This window comes from Beta vulgaris, chromosome 2, assembly GCF_026745355.1.
Source record: "Beta vulgaris subsp. vulgaris cultivar EL10 chromosome 2, EL10.2, whole genome shotgun sequence".
In the NCBI taxonomy this organism is placed as follows: Eukaryota; Viridiplantae; Streptophyta; class Magnoliopsida; order Caryophyllales; family Amaranthaceae; genus Beta; species Beta vulgaris.
Window position 1 is genome coordinate 40300799 of NC_079203.1, and position 23150 is coordinate 40323948.

The 23150-nt window shown below is 35.5% G+C and overlaps 2 protein-coding genes across 5 annotated transcripts in view; one reads left to right on the forward strand and one right to left on the reverse strand.

The window, feature by feature from the left end:
- The first annotated feature begins 1504 nt into the window (after positions 1 to 1504).
- LOC104886547 (hypothetical protein) lies at positions 1505 to 3799 on the forward strand. Its single transcript, XM_010670997.4, has 2 exons — positions 1505 to 2011; positions 3232 to 3799. Exons 1-2 carry the CDS (start codon positions 1701 to 1703, stop codon positions 3713 to 3715), a joined length of 795 nt encoding a protein of 264 aa, XP_010669299.1. The 5' UTR covers positions 1505 to 1700; the 3' UTR covers positions 3716 to 3799.
- Positions 3800 to 8547: 4748 nt separating this feature from the next.
- The window catches only part of LOC104886548 (myosin-15), a 51321-nt gene continuing 36718 nt past the window's right edge, over positions 8548 to 23150 (reverse strand). For 2 of the 4 annotated variants that reach the window (XM_057392622.1, XM_057392624.1), the window contains 17 exons: positions 20669 to 20767; positions 18945 to 19166; positions 16926 to 17065; positions 15172 to 15283; positions 14658 to 14708; positions 14476 to 14568; positions 14187 to 14357; positions 13928 to 14080; positions 13074 to 13250; positions 12833 to 12964; positions 11277 to 11347; positions 11102 to 11201; positions 10957 to 11013; positions 10802 to 10858; positions 10573 to 10653; positions 9798 to 9880; positions 8548 to 9377 (listed from right to left, as the gene is read on the reverse strand). In XM_057392622.1, coding sequence (XP_057248605.1) covers positions 9224 to 9377; positions 9798 to 9880; positions 10573 to 10653; positions 10802 to 10858; positions 10957 to 11013; positions 11102 to 11201; positions 11277 to 11347; positions 12833 to 12964; positions 13074 to 13250; positions 13928 to 14080; positions 14187 to 14357; positions 14476 to 14568; positions 14658 to 14708; positions 15172 to 15283; positions 16926 to 17065; positions 18945 to 19166; positions 20669 to 20767 — 1953 coding nt within the window. In that variant the 3' untranslated portion in view covers positions 8548 to 9223. The remainder of the gene's footprint in view (positions 9378 to 9797; positions 9881 to 10572; positions 10654 to 10801; positions 10859 to 10956; positions 11014 to 11101; positions 11202 to 11276; positions 11348 to 12832; positions 12965 to 13073; positions 13251 to 13927; positions 14081 to 14186; positions 14358 to 14475; positions 14569 to 14657; positions 14709 to 15171; positions 15284 to 16925; positions 17066 to 18944; positions 19167 to 20668; positions 20768 to 23150) is intronic. The other 2 variants (XM_057392623.1, XM_010670999.4) reach the window with 1 other exon arrangement.

Consider the following 23150-nt stretch of genomic DNA (forward strand, 5'->3'; position numbering starts at 1 on the left):
AACGGGTAAAACGTATGAGAGAAAATACCAAGTTTTAGATGCTTTCTGAAGCACTATGAAAGCTTTTGTGTATTACTCCGGAGCATCATGAAAGCTTTGTGTATTGACTTATACACTACTTGATTAGTATTTTTTTAGTTGCACCACTTACTCTTCACACATTTTTAAATAATAATATGATCGTCTTTAATTGCGTATAACTAAATATTATAGAAATTTGATATCTAGAATCCCTGCATTGATATAAATCTAACAATATTCTATTTAACTATGTATATTCTTACATAATTGTAAGAGAATTTACTTCTGAGTTAATTAGTTGATAACTAAGGATTTTTTCCCTAGATATTGTCAAAGAGAGTTTTAATTCCCTCTATGCGTCAAAGTTAAAATATATTTCCTTCCATATCGTCCATGTAGGACAACATGCCAGCAACTTTCTTTGTACTTCAGCAAAATCGGTACTCAGGAGTCAGGATAACGGGTTAAACACAATGACCCTCAGATTTCAGTAGCGGTTAAGGAAAAAGAAACCCGCTACACAAAATAGTGGTTCATCAAACATGACCTCTACTCTTAGTAGCAGTTAATAATACGCTATATATTCTGGCACTTCAACCAGTAATGGGAAAGCAAAGGGCAAGGTGTCGTGGCGCACATAAACCGCTACTCAATGTAGTGGAAGTAATAGTTATATTGCTATCAAAACTTGACAGTTGTATAAAGCCACATATATAATTATTTTTGCGACATATCCTAAACTTTTGTTTCTTATCAGAAACATATTATTTTCCGTTTCTAATTAGAAACAAATAATTTCCCGTTTCTATATTTTTTTTTGTAGTGGCAGCAATAACCAAAAGGAACCACTGCACCAAGTAGCATTTTAGAGTAATAAACCGCTATTTTCATCAGCGATTTCCTCTTGTTGACCGCTACTCTAAGTAGCAGTTTGTTTTAATTAACCGCTAATTTAGGTAGCGATTTGTTTTGCCAAAAATAAAAAATTCTGACGCATTGTCTTTTGTAAATGATATGTAGGAAATTAATCATAACTTTTTTTTGAGGAGAATTATTTTTCATCATATAGAGAGAATTAAAACTTCCTTTAATAATATGTAGCGAAAAGATTATGATAATTAATGCTTAAAAATTATGATGCAACTAAAAAAAGCAAAGACAATATTATCAAGATTTATATGAACTCATGTAAATACCTAAGGTGGGAAGAACATGAGTATCAATGATCCATTCACCTAACATCATGGACACAACAAGATCATTAAGTAAAACCTAATTTACCATCCATCCTCCCACAAAAAAATAAATAAAAAAAATAGTAGTAGTAGTACAACCTAAAGTCATAATTAATTTATTCTCCGTCTAACATGGGGCAGCAAGTGGATAAGTCTTATGGATAAGAACACCACATCGTGTCCTTTTTCCCTTTAATTTTCTTTGGCATTTTTCCTTTTTCATTTCCACAATTTATTTTCACAATCTTTAGATTTTATCCCATCCTATAATTATCTCTCCATTATCCCACTTTTCTTCGCTCTTTCTCTTCCTTATCCTTCCTTTTTTAAGATGAACTTTTCCTTTTTTTCTCTTGTTCTATCTTTCTTGTAAAATACTACTTCATATTATTGTCCAAAATTAATATTATTACATTGCACAAAATATAATATAATTCTATAAAAATGTCAATTGCTCTAGGTAATAATCGTTTGGAGCAAGTTTCTAATGGGTTTTTGCGTATGAACAAAATGTCACCGTACAATTTATCACCGATTTTAGATTCCGGAGATCGGACGATGATGAGAGTGGTTGTTAAAGAGGAGAGAGAAAATGAAAATTTGAGATCATGCAGTTCTTCATCTTCTTCAATTGGAATGAACAGTGATGATGAAAATGAAGAAGAAATTAATGAAGAAGAAGAAGTTCAGAGTAAATTGAAGAATACCCCTTTTGATTCTGCTGTTGATGCGTTAGAACAAGCTTTACCCATCAGGTTTTTCTCTTAAAAATTTGTTCTTTTTATGAATTTGTTATGTGGGTTTGCTTTATACTACTATGTGATTTTGGTTTGTTTATGGTATTAAATTTGTCAAAAAATTTGAAGTGATTTGTTATGAGTACTTTGGAATTGAAATTGATTTTTTTTTGTGAGTTGGTTGGCGTTTTAGATTTGTTTTCTTTTAGTTAGATGAATTTAGTGAGATGTTTTTGTAACTTTTGAAGCAAGTAACTTTATTTCGTTTTCTTTGATTTTGTCAAATTTGGTACTTAGTTTTACTTGTAGTTTGAAATCTGAAGTGGGTTTTGATAATTTGTTAGGTTTTGTTAGAAAATAGAAATGGGGTAATTACATAATCAATTGTAAATTTTGTTGAAATAATTGCTTGTTAAGGCTTTTATAGAAATGTAATCTAATTGGGGTTGTTTTTGTTGGAAACTTTAACTTAAAATTAGTGAAATTACTTTGATTTAATGAGGTCTGTTGTGTTTATTTAGAAAAATTGGAGTAAAGATTGGAACTTTAAAGATAAAAAATCTGACATTTTTGTGTTCTTACAAGATTTGTTGAATTGTTCATGTTTATGTGAGAAAATGAAGTGTGTTTTGTTGTATGTATGTGATTCTCATCTTCAATTGTTTTGTGATCTTGAGGATTATCTAGAAGAATGTTGAAATTAGGGTTTTACTGATGTGAGTTGATTGTGGGGCAAATAAATTGCAGGAATTTACCAAAATTGAGAAGAACATTCAATTGGAAAGGTGATAATTTTATGTGATTGATCACTTGATGTTAGCCATTAAACCTTGTTCTTGTCACAAATTTTGGACCAGGAATTCACAATCAAATTGAAATCTTTGAAGTGGTCTTAAGGTTTAATTTGATTGATTCTTTGAAAATAAAAATTTCCTAGGAATCTGTTTGAATGATTCATTGATTCTGATATGACGACGCGGCGGATAGATTTAGTAAAATTGCAAATTGGGCATTGTTGCATCCATGAAAAAACTTGGAAGAATGATACCTTCACAAGAAAAACCCACCAAAGAATATTATATTGTTAGAGAAAAAGAACCTTTAATGTCTCATTTGAGACCCCATAATTCTTAAAAGTTGGTGGTGTTTCTTTTCTCTTAAGAATGTTGCCAATATTGAATGGTACCTATTCTCAGAATATTCTGTTAACATATTGAACTTATATGCCAACCTTGCAGGAGAGGAATATCCAAGTTTTACAATGGTAAATCAAAGTCATTCGCGAGTCTAGGCGATGCTGCTTGTTCATCCATCAAAGAGATTACGAAGCCGGAGAATTCATACTCCCGGAAACGTAAAAACCTACTTGCATATAATCTTCTCTATGATCAGGGTCGGGGACGGACATCGTTGCTCAAAAGTTCTGGGATTGGAGGTGGCATAGCAAAAAGACCGACCAACTCTAGCCGGAACACATTTGCGTTTGCAGTTGCTATGAACAATTGCGAGACGTCTATCGATGAAGATGGACAGATCCCGGAAACGAATGGGAGGAACAACATGAGAAATCCCTCTATCTCCCCTCCATCTCCTCTCCCTCCACCTTGGCGGTCGTTTTCCCTTGCTGATTTGCAGCATTGTGCTGTTAGTGCTAGTGTTGTGAACTCTAACTTGTCGTCATCTTTGATGGGCAAAAGGACTAATTCTGATGAAGTATCTTGATTGCAGGATAAATGTAGGTTGTTCATCATCGTGTTTAACAATCATATATAGTAGGCAGTGTTCAATCCTGCATGTTGACTTCTATGCTTGCTCTATCTTATGAAACATTAGGGTAATTTACTTGAAGGTTTTTCAACTTGGAAAAGGGTTGAAAACTTTGCCAAAATTTATTATACACAATCTTTATAAGAGTGTCTTACAATAATTTATTGTAAGATAGTCATAACTTGACCATAAATAGTATTGACTTTTTTATGGTTGCTTTGGTTAGTGGTTATAAATGGTGGTAATGATAATGTAATTTAGTGTTAATTTATAAAGAAATTTATGATGGTAATGAAACTTCATTATAAAATATAGATTTTCTTTTATAAATTTTATTACCACCAAATATTATTTTTTCATTTGGTAATGGCTAGTAATAAGATTTTAAGACGAAAATAGATTTTGGGATGAAGTAGAGCAAAACTATGGGACATGAGATTTTTTTTTACAAATATATACTACAATACATTCTAATAACTATTAATTATGACCTCTAACCAAATCGGCTGAAAATAAGGTGGAAAATTAACTAATTAAAAGTGGTCTTTGAACCTAAAAACATGATCAAATTATCTAAGACCAAAAATCCGTTATATAATACCTCAAGAGCTTGAACAATGCCTAATGAGTTTCCGTCCCTACCCTCAGGCCTTACAATTGCTCTGCTACAATTTGTGGAGTATTTGGAAGGAACGCAACTCAATAATCTTTGAAAATCTGCTTAATTTAAATCGTATTTATTACAGAGCCTAGCATTTGTATTTGGAATGGACTACGCGAACCACGATGGATTTTTCCTTTACTATCTCTTCACTTTCTCCTTGCGGGTCCCCCACTTCCATTGCAGTTAGCTGGCAGCCTCCCCCTTTCACTTACTTCAAGCTTAACTTTGATGGTTCAGTCATTGACTCATCAGCCGCTGCCAGTGTTGTCATTCGCAACTCCGCTGGTCTTCTTGTGGCCGCTCAAATTTATCGATTTGGCCAAACCTCAGCTCTAGTTACTGAAGCATGGGGATTAAGAAATGGATTGATACTTGCCATTCAGCACCATATTCAAGATCTGTATATTGAAGGAGATAATCAAGTAGTTATAAGAGTGTTGCAAGGGCATTACAATTGTCCCTGGACTATCCAAACCCTAATTGATGACATTCGAAATTTGCTTCGACAGTTTAGATTCTATACCATCAAGCATATTTTTCGGGAAGCTAATCGGGTAGCAGATCTTCTATCAAAAAAAGGTCACAATACTTCTGCTGCTTCGGTAGACGTAGACGTGGATGCTTCTACGGAACCTTTGTTAAATAAATTAGTTACTCTGGATTCGTTAGGAGTCTCCCTTGAGAGAAGGGTGTCCTAACTTTCAATATGTACCCAAAAAAAAAAAAATTGATCCATTATCTTAAAAAAGTGACCATTTTTAAGGTTGAAAGAAAGGTGGTTTTAGTTATTGTAAGATGGATTCAGGCAAGAATTGCTACTTTAAACCAAAGATATGTTCTTAAGTCATGTATCATTGCATTCCTCTCCAAAAAAACAAAAAAAAAAGGTCATGTATCATTGCATGGCTATGATAAGTAGAGATCCCCCAATTGCCGATCAAAGAGGTTGATGCTACCTATTGGATAATATTATATGTAAAGGGATAATATTATATTGTAAAGGGTAGAAGGGTACTTTCATAGTAATAAGTTTGTATTATATACGCAAATATATTGAATGCCAGGTTAACCTACAACAGGTTAACACAATTATTTCCCACACTTGTACATGGTATCACAGCCTAGGATTTTCTAAAAAATTATTATTCTATATAATACCAAACTTGCTTGGTAAAGTTAGTTGGAGATTCACATACAACCTTAACATCACAAGGTCGAATCCTCTCAATTACTGTACCTTGGGAATTGGGATAGTAATCTCCCCCTACTCTATAGTTTTTGGTTCGCAAATACTAGACCAAGACACTATGCGGGTTAAGGTCTAGACAGGGTCATATACCTTACCATTAAAGAAAATATATATTAATGACAAGCTTATTTTTAATACAATTGCGAATTATACTTCCTCTGTTAAGTGTTGCATTCACTTTTTCACATAATTCAATACACTTATTTTATCACTAATATATTTAATTGTGCACAAGTAAAAATTATGAAAAGTTGATATTTTGAAAGTATACACTAAAACGAAACTAACGAGATTTCACTTAACCATATTTTTCCTTACGGATTTTTCACCAGGTACCCCTGAAGTTTTTTAATATTCACTTGGTACTCTCGCGTTTTCCCAAATTCTCCAGGTACCCTTATGGTTTGGAAAAATACCTAACGTGACCCTACCGTCAACTTTCTATTAAATATAATCCTAAAGAAACTTAATTAACCCTAACTTCTAACCCTATCCTAATCTTAATCCCTAACCGCTAACCCTTAACCCTTCCTCCTACTACCCCGACCCTTCCCCACCGCAGCCCCTCCCACCACCCCTGCCCTTCCCCACCACAGCCCATCCCCCACCTCCACCCCTCGCGCATCGCCTCTCCCCACCCCACCCCTCGCGCAACGCCTCCCCTACTCCCACCCCCACCCCTCGTGAAAGTTATTTCAATTATTACAAGATAAAGGGAGTATTAAAAATGTCAAAATCGACTCAGGGGAGGCACTGCTGGAAATTCGACGGGCGGTGGGGGGAGGGGAAATCGACTCAGGGGAGGCGCTGTGGAAATTTTGACGGGGGTTTGGGGACGGGAAATCGTCTCAGGGGCTGCGAGGGGTGGGGGAGGCACTACACGAGGGGTGGGGGTGGCGCTGCGCGAGGGGACAGGCAAGGGTGATGGGAGGGGCTACAATGGGGAGGGACATGGGTGGTGGAGTTTGGGTAGTTAGGACATTAGGGTCACGTGGGGTCAGGTGGTGGAGTTAGGAGTTAGGGGTTAGGGAGAGAATTAGGGTTTAAAGGCATTAACTAGGTTTAATTAGAAGTAATTAGTATTAATTAGGTTAGTTAGGGGTTAATTTCATTGATTTAGCCTTAATGACTAACGGAGTTGACGACCATTGTCATTAATGGTATTCTGATAATTTTTCCAAACCACAAAGGTACGAGGTGAATTTTGATAAACGCAAGGATACCAGGTGAATATTAAAAAACCTTAAGGGGTACCTGGTGAAAAAATCATTTTTTTTTTTATATAAATGTGAGAAAATAGGGTCAAAGTTAGTTAATGTATAATTGCGTTAGAGTCAATTGACCCAATGGTATTCTTCTACCAAATGAAAAACCATTTTAGAATCTAATAGGCTTTATAATTATAAAACTAAATGTATCTATATCCAAAAGAGACTAACCTAACCTACCATAAAATAATTCAATCCGAACCAGATCAAAATTGTTTTATATACGCGCGTACGCAAAAACAAAATATAGATGTTGGAGAGCTCAATATCAAATGTCGTTTTATTTCTAAAAGAAATAATATCAAATGTCGTATTATTTCTAAAAGAAAATATCAAATGTCATTTTTGTTAGATATGGCGAAATCTTGGGTCATTATTAGTTGTTACTTGCTATTAAATGACTAATGAGAACCTCAAATGTCACGGAACACAAGAAGTTTAACTTTTAATGCATTATTTTTGTAGAATTTTCAAATTGTTCACATAACTAAGCTTTTGTGAGTTGGGGCTTCTAGAGGATATTACTTGCTTAGGATTAGTCTCTAGAGTACAGATTAGTTCTCTGAGGTCTACAAAGTCACAAATAACATTGATAATGGGCTGGATTGGAGATTCACCGAATTTCATATCTAATCTATCTTTCATTGAATTTTATTTGTAAAATTCATATCGTATGTTTTTCCTCAAATGGTGTCTGAGTCTGATGGTAAGATATCATCACCTAAGTTCATCAAAACAAGAGCTTTAGAAGAAAAAGTTCATTCCAAATTCACTATTTTTCATAGATTATGCAAACACAATCATCCTTTTTTGATACAATTCAGTCAACGATAATCAAAGTAAGGAAAAAATGCACAAGTATAAAAACATAAGAAAAAAACTTACCAAAATTATACTCAGGTTACAACTTAAAACTTGCTACTAGATTCCGAAAAGATAATGTAGCAACTAATCAACTATGTTATATTCAAGGTTGAACGTGGATTGTACACAAACAAGAGAAATGAAAGCCCAATTTGAACTACTTTATTACTTTTACCATTACATATTTGCCAATACACAAATTTGAATATATATTTTTTCATTATGTAGGAATAGAATGATAAAAATTAGAGATAATGGAGATATAAAAACTACTTCAATGAAATTACATGACTATATTATATCACATACTTATAAAAAAATCAAAGGTATACATATAGTATGCAAAACTAATATGATACAAGTTTAAAAAACGGAGAAAGTATTATCACATTAAAGTTCCCGATTGATGGCTACTTCGCAAAAGAAGAAGCATATACGCACAGATAATTCTAACATGATCAAACTAAAGTATGATCACCAAAGCTTATGGGACCACGATTAATATAAAGCACAAATGACAGGGACCACAAGAACTGATTATATGTACAGAGTTTAAATGATAAATTTATTTGCGTCATTTTCCTTTCATGTTTTTTGCTAAATTAAAACTAAACTGAATTGAAAAGTATAAGGTGGAAAGCACATAAATACAGACTTCTACAAAAGGCAACAGAATATCCCCTTATATGGAATATAAAGAAACCAGGTTTGCATGGGATAAATAAAGATTGTGGACTTGTGGTAAGAAAAAGCACAACCACATGTATATGAATGAATATTCTGGCATTCAGATCATATTAAAACTTAATCTAGTCAATTATTACAATAACTTCTGCGGGAAAACAGATTCTACTGAACAATACTTACAGAAACCTAGACTGTTTTAATGAACCTGAGTACAACAATATGGTTAAAGAATGACAGAAGGGTAAAGTTGAAGCTTCATCAGCACCAAGGAATATCCACAATTTCCTAAATTTGAAGGCGACAATATATACGCAATAGAATTGTTAACCTAATTCTACTAAAAAGTACAAAGTAATGCTGCGGAGTTTCTACATATGTATGTACAAAAGGAACTGACTAGTAAATTACAGATGTGGTCTATGAACAAATGATGTTACATCATTTAGAAGGCTGTCCACGAATAAAAACAATGGGCAACCTCAAGCTTCACTAAGATGTGGAACCTATAACAACCGCAGATTTACTTTCGACCACAACCTCAACTGCTTTACCGCTAGAATTTAGCTATACGAGACCATGAAAAGAAAGCTCCTGCAAATGATTTATCATTACTGAAGAAAGTTCCAGATAGGTGTCTGCTTAATTGCTGGCCATGTACAAACTAGTACAAGAATAGGTTTGGTGGGCTCTGCATCAAGAGCTAGATGGAATCTGTGCAAGGCAACCTTGACTCAAGTAGTAACTGAAGGCGTCAAAACCAGCGCTGTTGTATCTTCGAGTAAGAACTGAGCAGCAGGAACATCTGATACGCCCACTGGGGGTTTAACATCCATTGGATCTATAGCAGGGATGGCTTTTGATATATCTTCAGTAGAAAATGGTATGCTGTAGAGGAAAGCAGAGAGGTAAACAATGTCAATTGCCAGCAATACACAAATACCCATCACCATCAATGCAGACGTTCATTGAAAGTGCACCAAAATGCCTACATGATATCTGCTGAATCAATATCAATTTAAACTGAATAACAGAAAGGTATCCAATGGCAAGACATAGTGGTCAATAACTCCTAGGCTCCTGCAGCCAAATTTTATCAAAAGCTTTACAATGTCACTGATACAGTAACTTCTTTCAGGAGTTTGCATTGACTAAAACTACTGTTCAAACTTTATTTTCCTGTTCAAGAGAGGCTAAAAGTCCAAAGATGAATCAGATAATAATGAAATCGGGAGAGGGGAGACTTGATAGTGGGACATAATGCACTCGCTTAACATGTTTAAAGTTCAATTGCATAAGCACATATACCTTAGATCATCATCCAACAAGAATGAGTTGGTGGCTAGATTCTGGTTATCTTTATTCAACATCTCCCTCATTTGAGCCACTACCTGACAATCAAAACCAATTTCATAAGTTGATAAGATGTCAAAAGGTCATTCAAGTTTATTTATAACCCCCTATCAGTTCTCCTGGCCTCAAAACCAATGTTGTTAAAATCGAGATTCTACTTTGAATCGAAAACAACCTTTAGAATCGAATCGTATAATCGAATAGTAGAATCGTAAGATTCTACAAACATGTATAATCAAGATATTGCACTCAATCTTCATTGAATATGCTAAAATTATAAGTTAAAAGACCTAAATATTGGAAAAAATAGTTGTTTACTCACTATATTGGCAATAACTAACAATATTTATCTCTTATTTTCTTTGTTAGCATGATTTAAACTTGCGAGGTTTTCGCTAGCCAACAAAAATGTATAGAATCGTCTAGAATCGCGAATCGAATCGTCTATCATATTTTGAAACGTAAAATCGTAAGATTTTAAGATTTGAATCGCGATTTTAATAACTTTGCTCAAAACTATTCCCAAGCTCTAATAAATTTTCAGAAGGATGATGCAAAGTTTGACTAGAATCTTTGGACACATGAGGGGCAGTCATGGAATCATATTGAATGCTCGAAATTTGCATCTTGCCAGATTACAAATCAAAACATTCACAATTAACATCAATTAGTCCATCTAATGTTTCCAAAACATAAAGAAAGAGAACTAGGATGCTTGCTAAATGCTAACCTCATTGGAGACACTTTGGGTCCCATATTTATCATCCCAGTACATGGTGCTTATTCTGTAGATTTGTCTAACAGTCAATGCCTGACAAAGAGCAAACAAATGCAATCATCAAAGCTCAATGCCAGAGATAACAGTAAAGCAAAACCCTACAGTTAAAGATGGAAAAAGAAAAACTTATTAAGAGTAATAGATCTGAATTTTCAGTTTACAGGAGGCAAAAAGATCATACCGGGCATAGGTCCTGCTTAATCTCTTCTAAAGACTTCTTCCTTTTCTGATGTATCACCTAAAGATTAATTTTTGAAATTCCGACAAGCAAAATATATCAGATAAGTTGATCTACCCAGTTGCAAAACCAACAGACAACGACTACACAAGACATACCAGAAAACCAACAGCTTGTCTAATATAGTTCAGTTCATGCCAGGCCGTCCCTGCAAACTAAAATATGGCAGGAATGAAGTTTCAGTATGACATTAACCACTCTGTTAAAGTGCATTTCAAAAAGAAAGAAGTAAAAGGTTTTTACCTCCTCAGTCACACTTGAGATCCATTTCTCAAGCTCTGCTAAACCAGATTTTACATATTCTCCATTCGAAAAAGTGCAGCATTCACGTCGTAGCAGAAGGCTGCAAAATTCTCTTTAGAATTGAAAGCAAAACTAAAACTATCACAGCCAAGGCCAAAAAAATTACATTACTTACCTATTGAAGAGCGAAATGTTGATAAAAGAGAAAACCTGGGTAATGAGCTTGCGGATAAAAAACGAAGGTACCTGAATCAAGTTTACAGGGTCAGCATTATAGTTCCGAAAATGATTGTACCCATAAAGTCTTCCTTTGATCTTTCAGAGACAATTCTTTTAAAGCAAAAATCACATATATAATCAGATGATAAATCAGCAATTAAAGGCAATTGCATAGGGTACATTGGAATTTAAGTAGGTAGCTTACAGTTAATTGTCAACTATACAATACAGATAATGCTCAACTCTGGCTATGCTTGCAGGTTTCAAGTCAGCAAAAACATTTTAAGCACCGTTATTTCTACTTCATCCGTTCTTATGGTTATTCAGTGTGTGTGTGTGTGTGTGTGTGTGTGTGTGTGTGTGTGTATATATAGAGAGAGAGAGAGATAGAGAGAGAGAGACAGAAGATAGAGATAGAGATAGAGATAGAGAGAGAGATATATATATATATATATATATATATATATATATAGAGAGAGAGAGAGAGAGAGAGAGAGAGAGAGAGAGAGAGAGAGAGAGAGAGGAAAGTTCAAGTGAGAATGAAATACTTCTCTCTTATATACGAGAGTTTTTTGAGAGGAACATTTTATTTATTTCAGAAAGGAGGAAGTATGAGAATGTAAATAGTGATCCCTTTTAGCAAAAATGTAATCCTTCTTTAAGTTATTACATAGATTTCCTTTTTTCTTGAAAATGTAATCTTTTTCAGGTATGAGAATGTAAATAGTGATCCCTTTTAGTGATAATGAATATATATTGGTTTAAAAAAATGACTATTACAAAGTCTTCTCACATTTTTTTATAAGGATTGTTCCCATGAGAACCACATGAGAAAACATCTTACGTGAGAAATAAGGACTTAGAGTCAGAACACGTCTTCACTAGTCACGGAAGTTTCCACTTAGAGTGACAATATTTCTCACGTAGATATGCATTCTCACATGACCTCATTCTCTCTCTCATGCTATCATATACAACAGATAAATCACGAAGGAAGATATTTTTTGTTCAAATTTTTCCCAAGTCCTTTTGCATAGAGGAGCCAAACAAAATTCTCAAACTAAATTGACATTCAGCGATAACAAAATTCAAGAAAATCTAGCTCATTATATTCACAAAGCTAACATATGTAGATTAATTTTGTAATGTGCGGACACCTTTTTTACATAGATATGATCGGTAAGTTAGAGTGGGCTAGGCGACTAGCACAATTATGCATTACACATTTATGTCCCTTTAAACTTCAGTCATAAGTCAACCTTATTCCATTCGGATATTTCAGGTTGTTATTAATATCATCCCTTCTTTGTTTCTTATTTTTTTGGGGGAGGGGGGAGGGAGGTTACCCGTTCAAGATCTCTCTTAGTCGTGGAATGTTGCTTGGGACGTGATAAATATTGATTAAATTCCATTTTAGACTACATGATTCTAAACTTGCACCAAACACTTTGCACAAATGAAACTACACCAGAATAAATAGCAGGAAGGATAGAGAGAGTAAAAACTACATACATGATTTTTACGTAAACGGTTCATGAGGGAATCCAAGAATTGGATGATGCTATCCCATTGATTAACTGAAAGCTGCTGTGGTACTCCACCAGGTGATCTGGATGACTTTCCACTTCGCGTAGCTTTTGGAGCCTACGTATAAAATACCAATCTAATACATTTAGCAATTGGAAGCAGTCCAAAATATCAAATAAGAATGTGTTATTTCAGCTCCGAACTTCAAAGGAACAGATACACACACCTGTATGCAATGCCCTAACAGTGGAGAAATTTCTTTCTTCAGATTATCACGAATCAAGCCAAATATCTTCTCAACAGAAGCCGTAAGCTGTTGCTTAAACAGGATAGCTGGATATCTTGCTTCAACATGTGATACACCATCATCAACGCCAATATACTTCAAGGGAGTCTTTAAACCCTAACATATACAAATTGAGCATAAATCAAGGAAATTTTAGAAGTGGACAGCTAGTTCAACATACACAGAAGCTAGCAGCACAAAACTGCCACCAGCCCCCTCACCTCTCCCATTTACATCCCAACATGGCCACAGGGCACCCCATCTTTACAGAAATTAGAAATACAGAATAGTGATTATAATAGCCTCAAGGCACGCTAAGGTTCATGGGTCTGTAATTTTAGAGCCTAGCCGGAAAATGCAGGTGAAAGGCACACTTCTTAAAATGAAAGATTCGGTGCGTGAAAAAATAACTTGCAGATTGTGGAAATATGGTGAAATAAACTGCAGCCACGGCGCTTTAAGGCCCCTTATTGATAATGCCTTGCACATAACTTAATAAGCTCTTGGAAAGCAGCGCCTACACGCACTTTACGCCACCTCAAACTCTAGAACAGAGAAGAACACTACTTCAGGAAGAAGGTGACCAGCGATTTCCTTTCATAACCTCTTTAAGTATTTCCCCAAATACTTTCCTGCGACTTGACTCAGACTCGTGTACTCGTCCCCGACAAGATACATGCCCAAAGATTCGACATGAGTACTTAAGGTGAACCGAGTAACACAGCCTCTCGAAATACAGTACTGAATGGGAGAAGTGAAAATCAAAATTTGTCAGTTAGCAGCAAAACACTTACTTGCGCAAACCTTCCACTTAGAATAGCGGACCCAGCACCCCGGTTGGAAGCTGCATTTAAGAAACTATTTGACTTTAAACACCTCTGCAGGATGCACAAAAGTGCTGAGGCATTAGATAGCCAATAGGGTAACGTGTCATTCTCATTTCCAGCCTGGAAACATTATGAGAAAGAAGATTTATCAGTTGTACATGATGAAAATCTATGACAATTACCGTCCAGAAGAAGACTGAGATGAGAAAGACTACAGATATCTAACCTTCAAGGCGTTATTGATACCCTCGATAATGTGGTCAAAGATGGTTGTCCTCTCTGACTCGAACGCATGCCAGTGAAGAAGGCACTTATAGATGACACAGGCAGCCACAGGTTTATCATCTTGGAATCCCATATCCTCCTTGATGCATTTGGAGAGGAACTCGTAATTTTCCTGCAAATATGCCAAAGTTTCAAGCATTAGCAATTGACTGGTAAAGGAAATTTTGCTTTACTGTATTGATCTTATAATGGCATCACTTATGCCAAAGAATAACTCAATCATGACTAACATTAACCTGGTGTTTTTCAACAGTCAATTTTGACCATCGTGAATCTGATAGTCCCTGAGAAACTGAGGTATGTTTTGTTGGTGTGGGTGTCTCCTGTACAAATCAATCAAGAAGCTTATAAACAACTATTACAGCATCAGATAGCTTTAAATTGAAAAAAAAACAGCAGCAGTATAACTTACATAGATGGACTTCTTCTCAGTATATGGAAGACTCAATGCACTTGAATAAATCTGAGGAAAACAAAGAAAATAAGAATGATCTCAGTTTATAGCATGGTAAAATTTGGGACGAAATATAAATTCAGCAGAAAAGAGAAAACACAACTCAAAGATAATACAGTCACAAGAAACTAATTTTTGCACAGAATTGCTAATATAGTTCAAAATTATTAAATATTCAATGGTTTGACCAAATACGTGACCAATGGTTCCATCCTAAAACAGATTGGTAATAAGAAGAGTAACCCACTAGCTTCTATCCTTTCCTTCCTGCAATTTGGGACAACTTACGTCTTGATTTTTCTATAAACAGACATCCAAATAACAATGAATATGCTGTTTTAAGGCCAATGATCAATCACTGTTAAACAAAAGTTTATAGAAGAAACACTTGGGTGAAGCAGAAAGTGCCAATCAAGTTGCGTAAAAGGGTCACCATACTAAGTGCAAAAAGAACCAGTAAGAAGACACTTACATCAGAAAATGCTCTTACAAATCCTGGACGATTTCTCTTTGGGGACTGGTTCAGTGCCTTTTGCCGTAACACAAGATTCTCATTCTCCAAATTTGACGACTTGTCCTCCATACTACAAATTAGACATCATTGTAATATAAAGTATTAGTTCGATAAACTGACAAGGCCTAAGTTAATTGGGAGAGACAACACTATACCCACAAGGTAAATGATAAGACACCACCAATACATCCATAAAAGGGGACCTAGTATTGACGTTTCACATAATATGTCGATTGGAAGCTCAAATGAAAGACAGGAGGAATAGTCACTTCATCATATGAATGTAACTGTTTTACTTTCATGCCATGTTAAGAATTCGATGAATATGGCAGTACGGAGTAAGGACAATAAATATTAGTGTAATTTTGCAGTAAAATCCACGTGCCAACGTTTATGGTAACAAAACACCATTGTATAGTAAAATCCACATGCCAGCGTCTTTTATAAACTTCCGTCACCACTCAGATGTCATAGCACCTTCCAAAGTGGTAATGGGTGGTATGAAATTTTATGTTTCAGGGCGGACAAGCAATACCAGAGACATTGACATGAGAAGTCCCTCACAGTGTTACAGAAAATTCATAAGCAACATTGCCTACCAAATGAAACGTTAGTGACCACATCATTACCGAAATTTTGAACATACATGACCAGGCTCAATCGTACCTCCTCTGTTTTCTAACACGTGCAACATTACACATTTAGGAATTTTAGCAAATTCTTTTGTCTGTCTCTTATGTCCTTCATCACATGGACCCTATACCTTTATCACTTTCTCGCCTCTCCTTAATATTAATTGCTTTATGCCAATCGACAAATATTGCATGTATTGAAAAAAAGTAGGCATGAGTCATGACACTTTCCATAATGCTGTACACATAAAATTTAAGAACATGCAAGCACACTGTTGGTCCCTTTTTTTGTTATTTTTCATGACACGTGGTTGTTGAAGAAGAATGTCGAGCTATAAGAACTGAATTTGAACCTTCTGTTGTAATAGTATACTACTAGTCGTATATGCACACGATGCATGCGTCAAAAACCTTATGTAGCTATATGTATGAATGAACATAATTTTTTTACTTAAAAATTATGCTGGTAGTGAAGTAAATTATTGAGGTTCTTTTGTAGATGTTATTATCTTTTCAAATGGAAGGTGACCGATTTTTAACGGTTCACGTCACTAAAAAATTTGGTCGATGATTTAATAACTCCTTGTCAGAGGATTTAGTATAGTCGTTTAACGATTGGAAATGTTAATAAACCATATTGTTTGACCATTGTATATACGAAGTATTATGTTGTCACGACATCTCGCTAACTTTTTTTAATTGAATGTTCCAATTAATTTCGTGAATTATTGTGTCAATCTATTTTATCAAGTTATTAATGGTGATTGTATATTCCATTTTTGACTTATTCCATATGACAAGTTGCTGCGTAACTAACTCCTAGTCAATGCATTGATTTTTGATTCTTTGATTTTTCTTATAAAAAGAAAACATTGTTTTAAATTACTAGAGAGTAATTTACTCATTTCAAAGGAGGGACACCACAACTCCTCCCTTGGCTTATATAATAGACATGATTGCATTTAGCATGAGGAATGACATCCCAGAAGAGTTTGTAAATGACAAGGTACATAACCAAGATATAGAAATGCATCTAATACTATTTAGAAAATATTGCAAATAGAAATTAGAGAAAAGGACCTTCGCAAATTCTGCTGCAGCTGTTCACATTTCTGTTCAACATCACGTAACTTTTGCATGGTATGAGTGTTCTCTCTCAGGGCACTACCCAGCTGAGCCTCCAGTGATAAATTTTTCTTCTCCAAATCTGCTAATGAATTCTGCAATTTCAAATATCAGAATTCAGAACCTTAAACAAAGGAATAAACTCTCTTGATCCTATATTCCTATTTTATCACTTTAAAAATAAAAATAAAAAACAAAGGAAACAATATGTATGTTGAAGCCAAAAAAAAAAGAACTTGAATGCTCCAGTGCTAAACAAAGAATGTTATGATACTGAAGCAGATGCTTCAACAGTTCTAGAGAACTTATACTTCTATCCTGAACTTGCAAGGGCTTTTAAGAGCAAGGTACCTTATATTAAACTCATCAAACAAAATTGAAAAGAATACTACTCTCAGTCAGAGTCAGTCTCTACCCTAATGTCATCCTGCAGAAGATTGGCATTCCCATACCCACAGGAATGAATGTCGCGGGAAAGGGAAAATCCAAACAATGAAGGTGCTACGAATCACATGGATAATAGTTAATCAAGCATTAAAGAAGCAGAAATGAAAATCAATTAACTCCGATATTGTATTGAAGATCAAGTGTGATCGAACTATCAAAGCAACTACAATCTCTCGCTATTGAGGTATGAGAATATGGCCTTGGCTGTCTTGAATATCTCTTAATTACTTCTCTGCTACTTTTTGTACCCACTAAATCCATTAGTTCTCCACTGTTATAACTAACTTATGAAAGATCTCCTACTTTAGCCTTCCTGCGTAACTAACTCCCAGTCTATTTACTAATATGGCCCTGGCTGCCTTCTAGCATAGGTGAAATAGATAAAAGGTTGGGATGGATTCATTGCAGAAGGAAACAATATCTTTCCAAGAAGTAGGAGGCACAAAGGTCAAACATGACAATCGAAAAAAATATGCATGTGTCAGGATTTGTGATAGTGTCCATGCCGGAAGGTTGGGTAACCCAAAGTTGAATCAAAATTCTAAAATAATTTCTTGAGACATAGAGAACCTGTAGTTGATGCCAACAACTAACCAAAATAGCCTATATAGATATATAACAATAACTAGCTAAACAATCAAAGCTAAGATCATGTACAATGGGGTTCTTGGGAGGGCTCTACAACTAGCTCTCCAAAGAGAGATGAAACAGAGAGCTACTTCTTACCCCAACAATGGGGCTCTTGGGTGTGTCTTGAGTAGATCTCTATGGAGACACTTAGAAAAGTCTCTTGAAGGAGATACCATTTGGAAGAAATGGGAAATGGCTCTCCATTACCCCAAACAATCAATTGGTGACAAATGGCACAAAGGAATGACTTTGATTAATTGACATGGGGACCATTACATAGTGAAAAATAGAATAGAGAGCTCTTTAAAGAGCTTTACCGTTAAATGTTTTCAAGATATAGGTTTGAGAGTAGCTTGAAGAGAGAATAGATAAGAGAGAGTTGAGAGTTCATTGGAGAGTCATTACCATTGTACATGCTCTAAGTGAATTGGCTATTAACTGATTGCCAAACAAGGCCACGGAGCCTTTGACATGTCAAAGACCTGTATAAATAACCGTACTGAACACTCATATCTCAATAACAATTAGAGGCAACCTATTCTGAAAAAAATTGCCAACCTTCAAATGGAAATATGGAACTGAACTGGCTTGTCTAATTATGGATAAGAGAGGGAGAGAGTCTCAAGACAATCCAAATGGTTCATGCACATTAATGGTCTACTTCATGCACAATAGTGAATTATATACTCCCATGTAATATTTTTAAGCCCAAAAAATGTTTTAGGAGTGTTTTGCTCCCGTGTTATGAGGATGGAAAAAATGCTTGTAAAAAAACAAAAAAAAAAAATCGACAAAAATTTGCATACAAGATATGACTTCTGCCAAAAAATTCTTAACAGTTTTACTATGAGATTAACATAATCTTTTATCATCCATCTAACACAAAGGACAACTGACCTTTAAAATTGCATTTTCCTTCTTGAAACCTTCAATGTTCTGAAATTGCTTTTGCAGCTCATATTTTTCTTTCTTCGACAGTTCTAAGTCACTCTCAAGCTGCAGATTTTTCTTCCCATGTTTAGTCGTCTGTGACTTCACTTCCTCTAACTCAAAATTGAGAGCTTCTATAATCCTCTGCAATTTTGTTATTTCTGCCACTTTGGCCTCTTCAACTGAGACCTGCAATTTGGGGAAAAAAATTGTTACAAACTGGAACTATATACATTAAAATTTTAGTAACAAATATACTCCAAAAATACACACACAAAAGCACATAGACATAGACACACAACAAACAGACAAACATAAACACACACACAGAGGAAAACGTTCTCCTTCGTTATTAGTTATTAGTTATTAGTTATTAGTTATTAGCAGAAAAACTACCTTATGTAATAAAAATGTTCTCATTCTAGAAGTCAAGTTTCTTCGTTGTTCACAATAAGATAATTTGTCCATCCCACATAAAGTTTCAGAGTTGAGCTTGGCACAAAATTAAGATTAATTGATAACAGTATAATAAAAAAATTTGTTGCGTCAGGACGGGGAAAAAGAGATGATTTATACAGAGATAAAAGGGGAAAATAAAATATACACCCTCCGTTTCAGTATGTGGCACTTTAGCTAAAAAAAATTGCTTCATAATACAAGGCATTCTGCAATACCAACGTAAAATTAAATGCAATTTTATATCATCAAGATAAGATTATACGCAATTTTATATTATCAATACAATATTTAATGTTAATTCTTATCACCTATTCAAATCTAACTAAATTCTTAATATTCATAAAAGTGATTTACATCTCAAAAAGGTTACCACAGTGGGACAGGCGAAACAGGATTCCCATGTCTTAATAATCTATGCTAAAAGCTTGAAGTAGCAGCACAGCCACTTCCAAAAACAATTGAGTTCCAATAAGCATTTTCACGGGTCCAAAATCACACTAGGCAAAAAAATTCAGTTGAACCTTAGCATGAATTTTGAACACTCGATTATAGCAATAAAAGAAATTTAAATTAATCATAAATATAATATTTATCTATCACACTCGGCAAAAATTTATTCGCACAAAAAGTTATCTCCAGCCTCTAACTATAAGAGCACTGGGTGAATCAATGTCAATGCAAAAGTTTTGCAGACATCAAATTTATCAGACACTGACTCAATAAAACAGCCTCCCAAAGAGGGAGGAATAACATCATTGTGGAGCAAAGAATATGGTGTTCCATTATCATGTTGGCAATCATAAGTGAATAACCAGTATTTGTGAGCACTATGATCAGTCTAAGGTAAATTGTTACTTTAAACAGTGTCTGGGAAGGATCCCTTATGAGGTGATGTCATATAATTTATAAGACAGCCAAAGATACCCTAGTCACCATAAAGGTAAGCACAAATGTCTAAAATTTCTTATGGAAAGACAAAAGATGAGGATACACCTTCCTCAAAAGAACATAGGGAGTGATCACTGATCCTAGAACTAACTTTAGGCACATAAGAAAATGTTATACCAAAGAACAACTAACAACAAAGCAAGCCACTAAATACATACGACCTGCAGCATGTCCAAATTGGCCACCATTGCAAATCATTGCCAAGAAACATACTCAATGTACAACTGTGTTTGAAAGTGTAGGTGCTTGGATTAAGGACAAAAGGAAAGAATATTTAGTGATACCCGTAATCTCTTCTCCAAGTGCAACCTTAGGGTAAGATCTTCAAGCTGCTTTTCAAGTTTAGTCTTGGCCTTACGCAAAGCACCAGCTTCATTAGCCTCCTGAAAAATAAAAAAATAAAGCAAATATACAAATTAGAACCAAAAGAGATTCTCCATTGCCAACGCTTATGAATGCACCAAAAAAAAAATTGTGTAAACCTAGCTCTTTTCCCCCTTCTCCGCCAACCCCAATTTTTGTTTCCAATCATATAAAATAAGATTTAAACATCAAAAAGGGAAGAGAATTATGAGATGTAGAGGAAGGAAGTTCACCAAAGATAAAACAGAGGTAAATAAATCCTCCCATCAGGCTTTACAACAAAAGAGCCATTCAATCTCGTAAGCATATCATGGAAGACACTGAAATCCTATGAGGCCTCCTCTAGAAGGGAAAAAGTTATTCATGAATTACCAAAAAGTGTCTGTCACCAAAGTCTTTTGTATCACTTATATATTTTTACCCTCCAATGTTGACCAAAAAAGCAAAGTGCCAACCCGCCAATCCCACCACATTAAAATAACATACATACACACAAACATAAGAACTGATTTGATCCCTTCGGAATCTAAGCCTTCCAAACAGATAGGGACATAAGAGAAGTTTCTTAGATGGCCATAAAAGAGTTCAAAATGATTAATTATGAGAAATAGGCAAATTAACTCACCAATCATGACAAATTCGACAAATAGTGGATTCTACAATAACAGTTTTTTCATCAAGTACCCCCGAGTTTCCAAAAAATTCACCACATACCCTCCATGTTTTCAAAATTCCCAGGGTACCCCTAAGTTTTATGTAAATACACCCACATACCCTTAATGACTAATGTCAGTTAACGTCGTTAGTTTTAACCCTAATTAAACCCTAATTAGCCCTAATTAACCTATCTTAACCCTACCCTAACCCTCCCACCACACTCCCCCTCCCTCCCCTCCCCCAGCCCAGCAGCACCCCCATTCCCCACCCCCGCAGCCCTCCATTCCCTAGCCTCTGCAAGCCGCCTTCCCCCACCCCCGTCGTGATGTATAATTGGATTTTTTGGCCTCGAAACTCGAAGGGAGTGGGGCTTCGAAACTCGACGGGGGTTGGGGGAGGGGCTTAGAAACTCGACGAGGGTGGGGGAGGGGCTGCGAAGGACTAGGGTGGGGGAGGGCGGGTTGCGGGACTGAGGGAGGGGATACGAAGGACTGGGGTGAGGGAAAAGGGGCTGCGAGACTGGGGGAGGGGAAGGGGTGGTGGCGTGATAGGAGGGTGGGGGAGTGAGTGGTGGGAGGATGGGTTTGGGTTAGGGGTTAGGGTTAGAGGTAAGAGTTAGGATTAGGGTTAAGATTAGGAATTAATTACGATTTAAAAAAGAAAATTAGGGTTAATGACTAACGGTGGTTAACGCCGTTAGTCATTAAGGGTATCTGGTGTAGTTTTACATAAAACTGAAGGGTACCCTATGAATTTTGAAAACATGGGGGATACCTGGTGAATTTTGAAAACATGAGGGTACTTGGTGAAAAAACGTATTTTTTCAGGTGTTTGCACTAGAGAGAGGCATTGGGGGGGGGGGGAGTATATTCTCGAAATTCAATGATATTAATGAATTCTATAGGGTGGTAAATACGTGGAGTGATAAGATAGGAAGGGATATAGAAATATTGTTCATATTTCCTCTAAAATCATATTTCGAATAATTTTCCAGATATCGAAATCTGAAATCCAGAACACCAATATCCTCATTTGTATATAATATCCTAAAATTAAAATTAGGCATCCATCTGAAATGGATTTCGAATAAAAAAGGATATTGAATTGGATTTTCTGATTTTAGAAAGTTTTGTAGTGCTATTTATTCCCAATAACACTAGACTAGTACAATTCAATCCCATGAATTGAGAATAACTCCAAAAACTAAAGAATAAATCAAGATAATTCAAATCCAGCATAATCATTCGTCAATAAGTAAAGCAACCTCTCCCCTGGATGCATATAAGAGTCTGGAACACCATCACCTCTCCCCTAACACTTAACAACCTACTAAACCAACTTACTCACGTATTAGAAGAAAAGACAAAGAGACCCTGCCACGAACCCCAAGATAGGCCCATACCACCTTTTAGAACACTATAACCAGACACGACCAGAACACTCCCTGAACTTACGGTGTGAAATACAAACCCAACCTCTACAGAGCAAATCAACCAAAATCTGTTTCAACTTTCAAGCCAATTATCATAATTTATTATTATATTAAGTTTTACATATATCTTTTCATTTATAGTTTGAGCATAACCCCGATAGACTCGATACCAAACTCCTCCCCATAGACGAAAGTGTTAGCAATTAACCAATATTACAAACAACGGGTGTAGAGACAACCCCTAATTTATATCCTCCAAGCTGTGGCCAGCAACTAAATCCTATTTCGAAGTAATGGAGGTACTGGAATCGCAT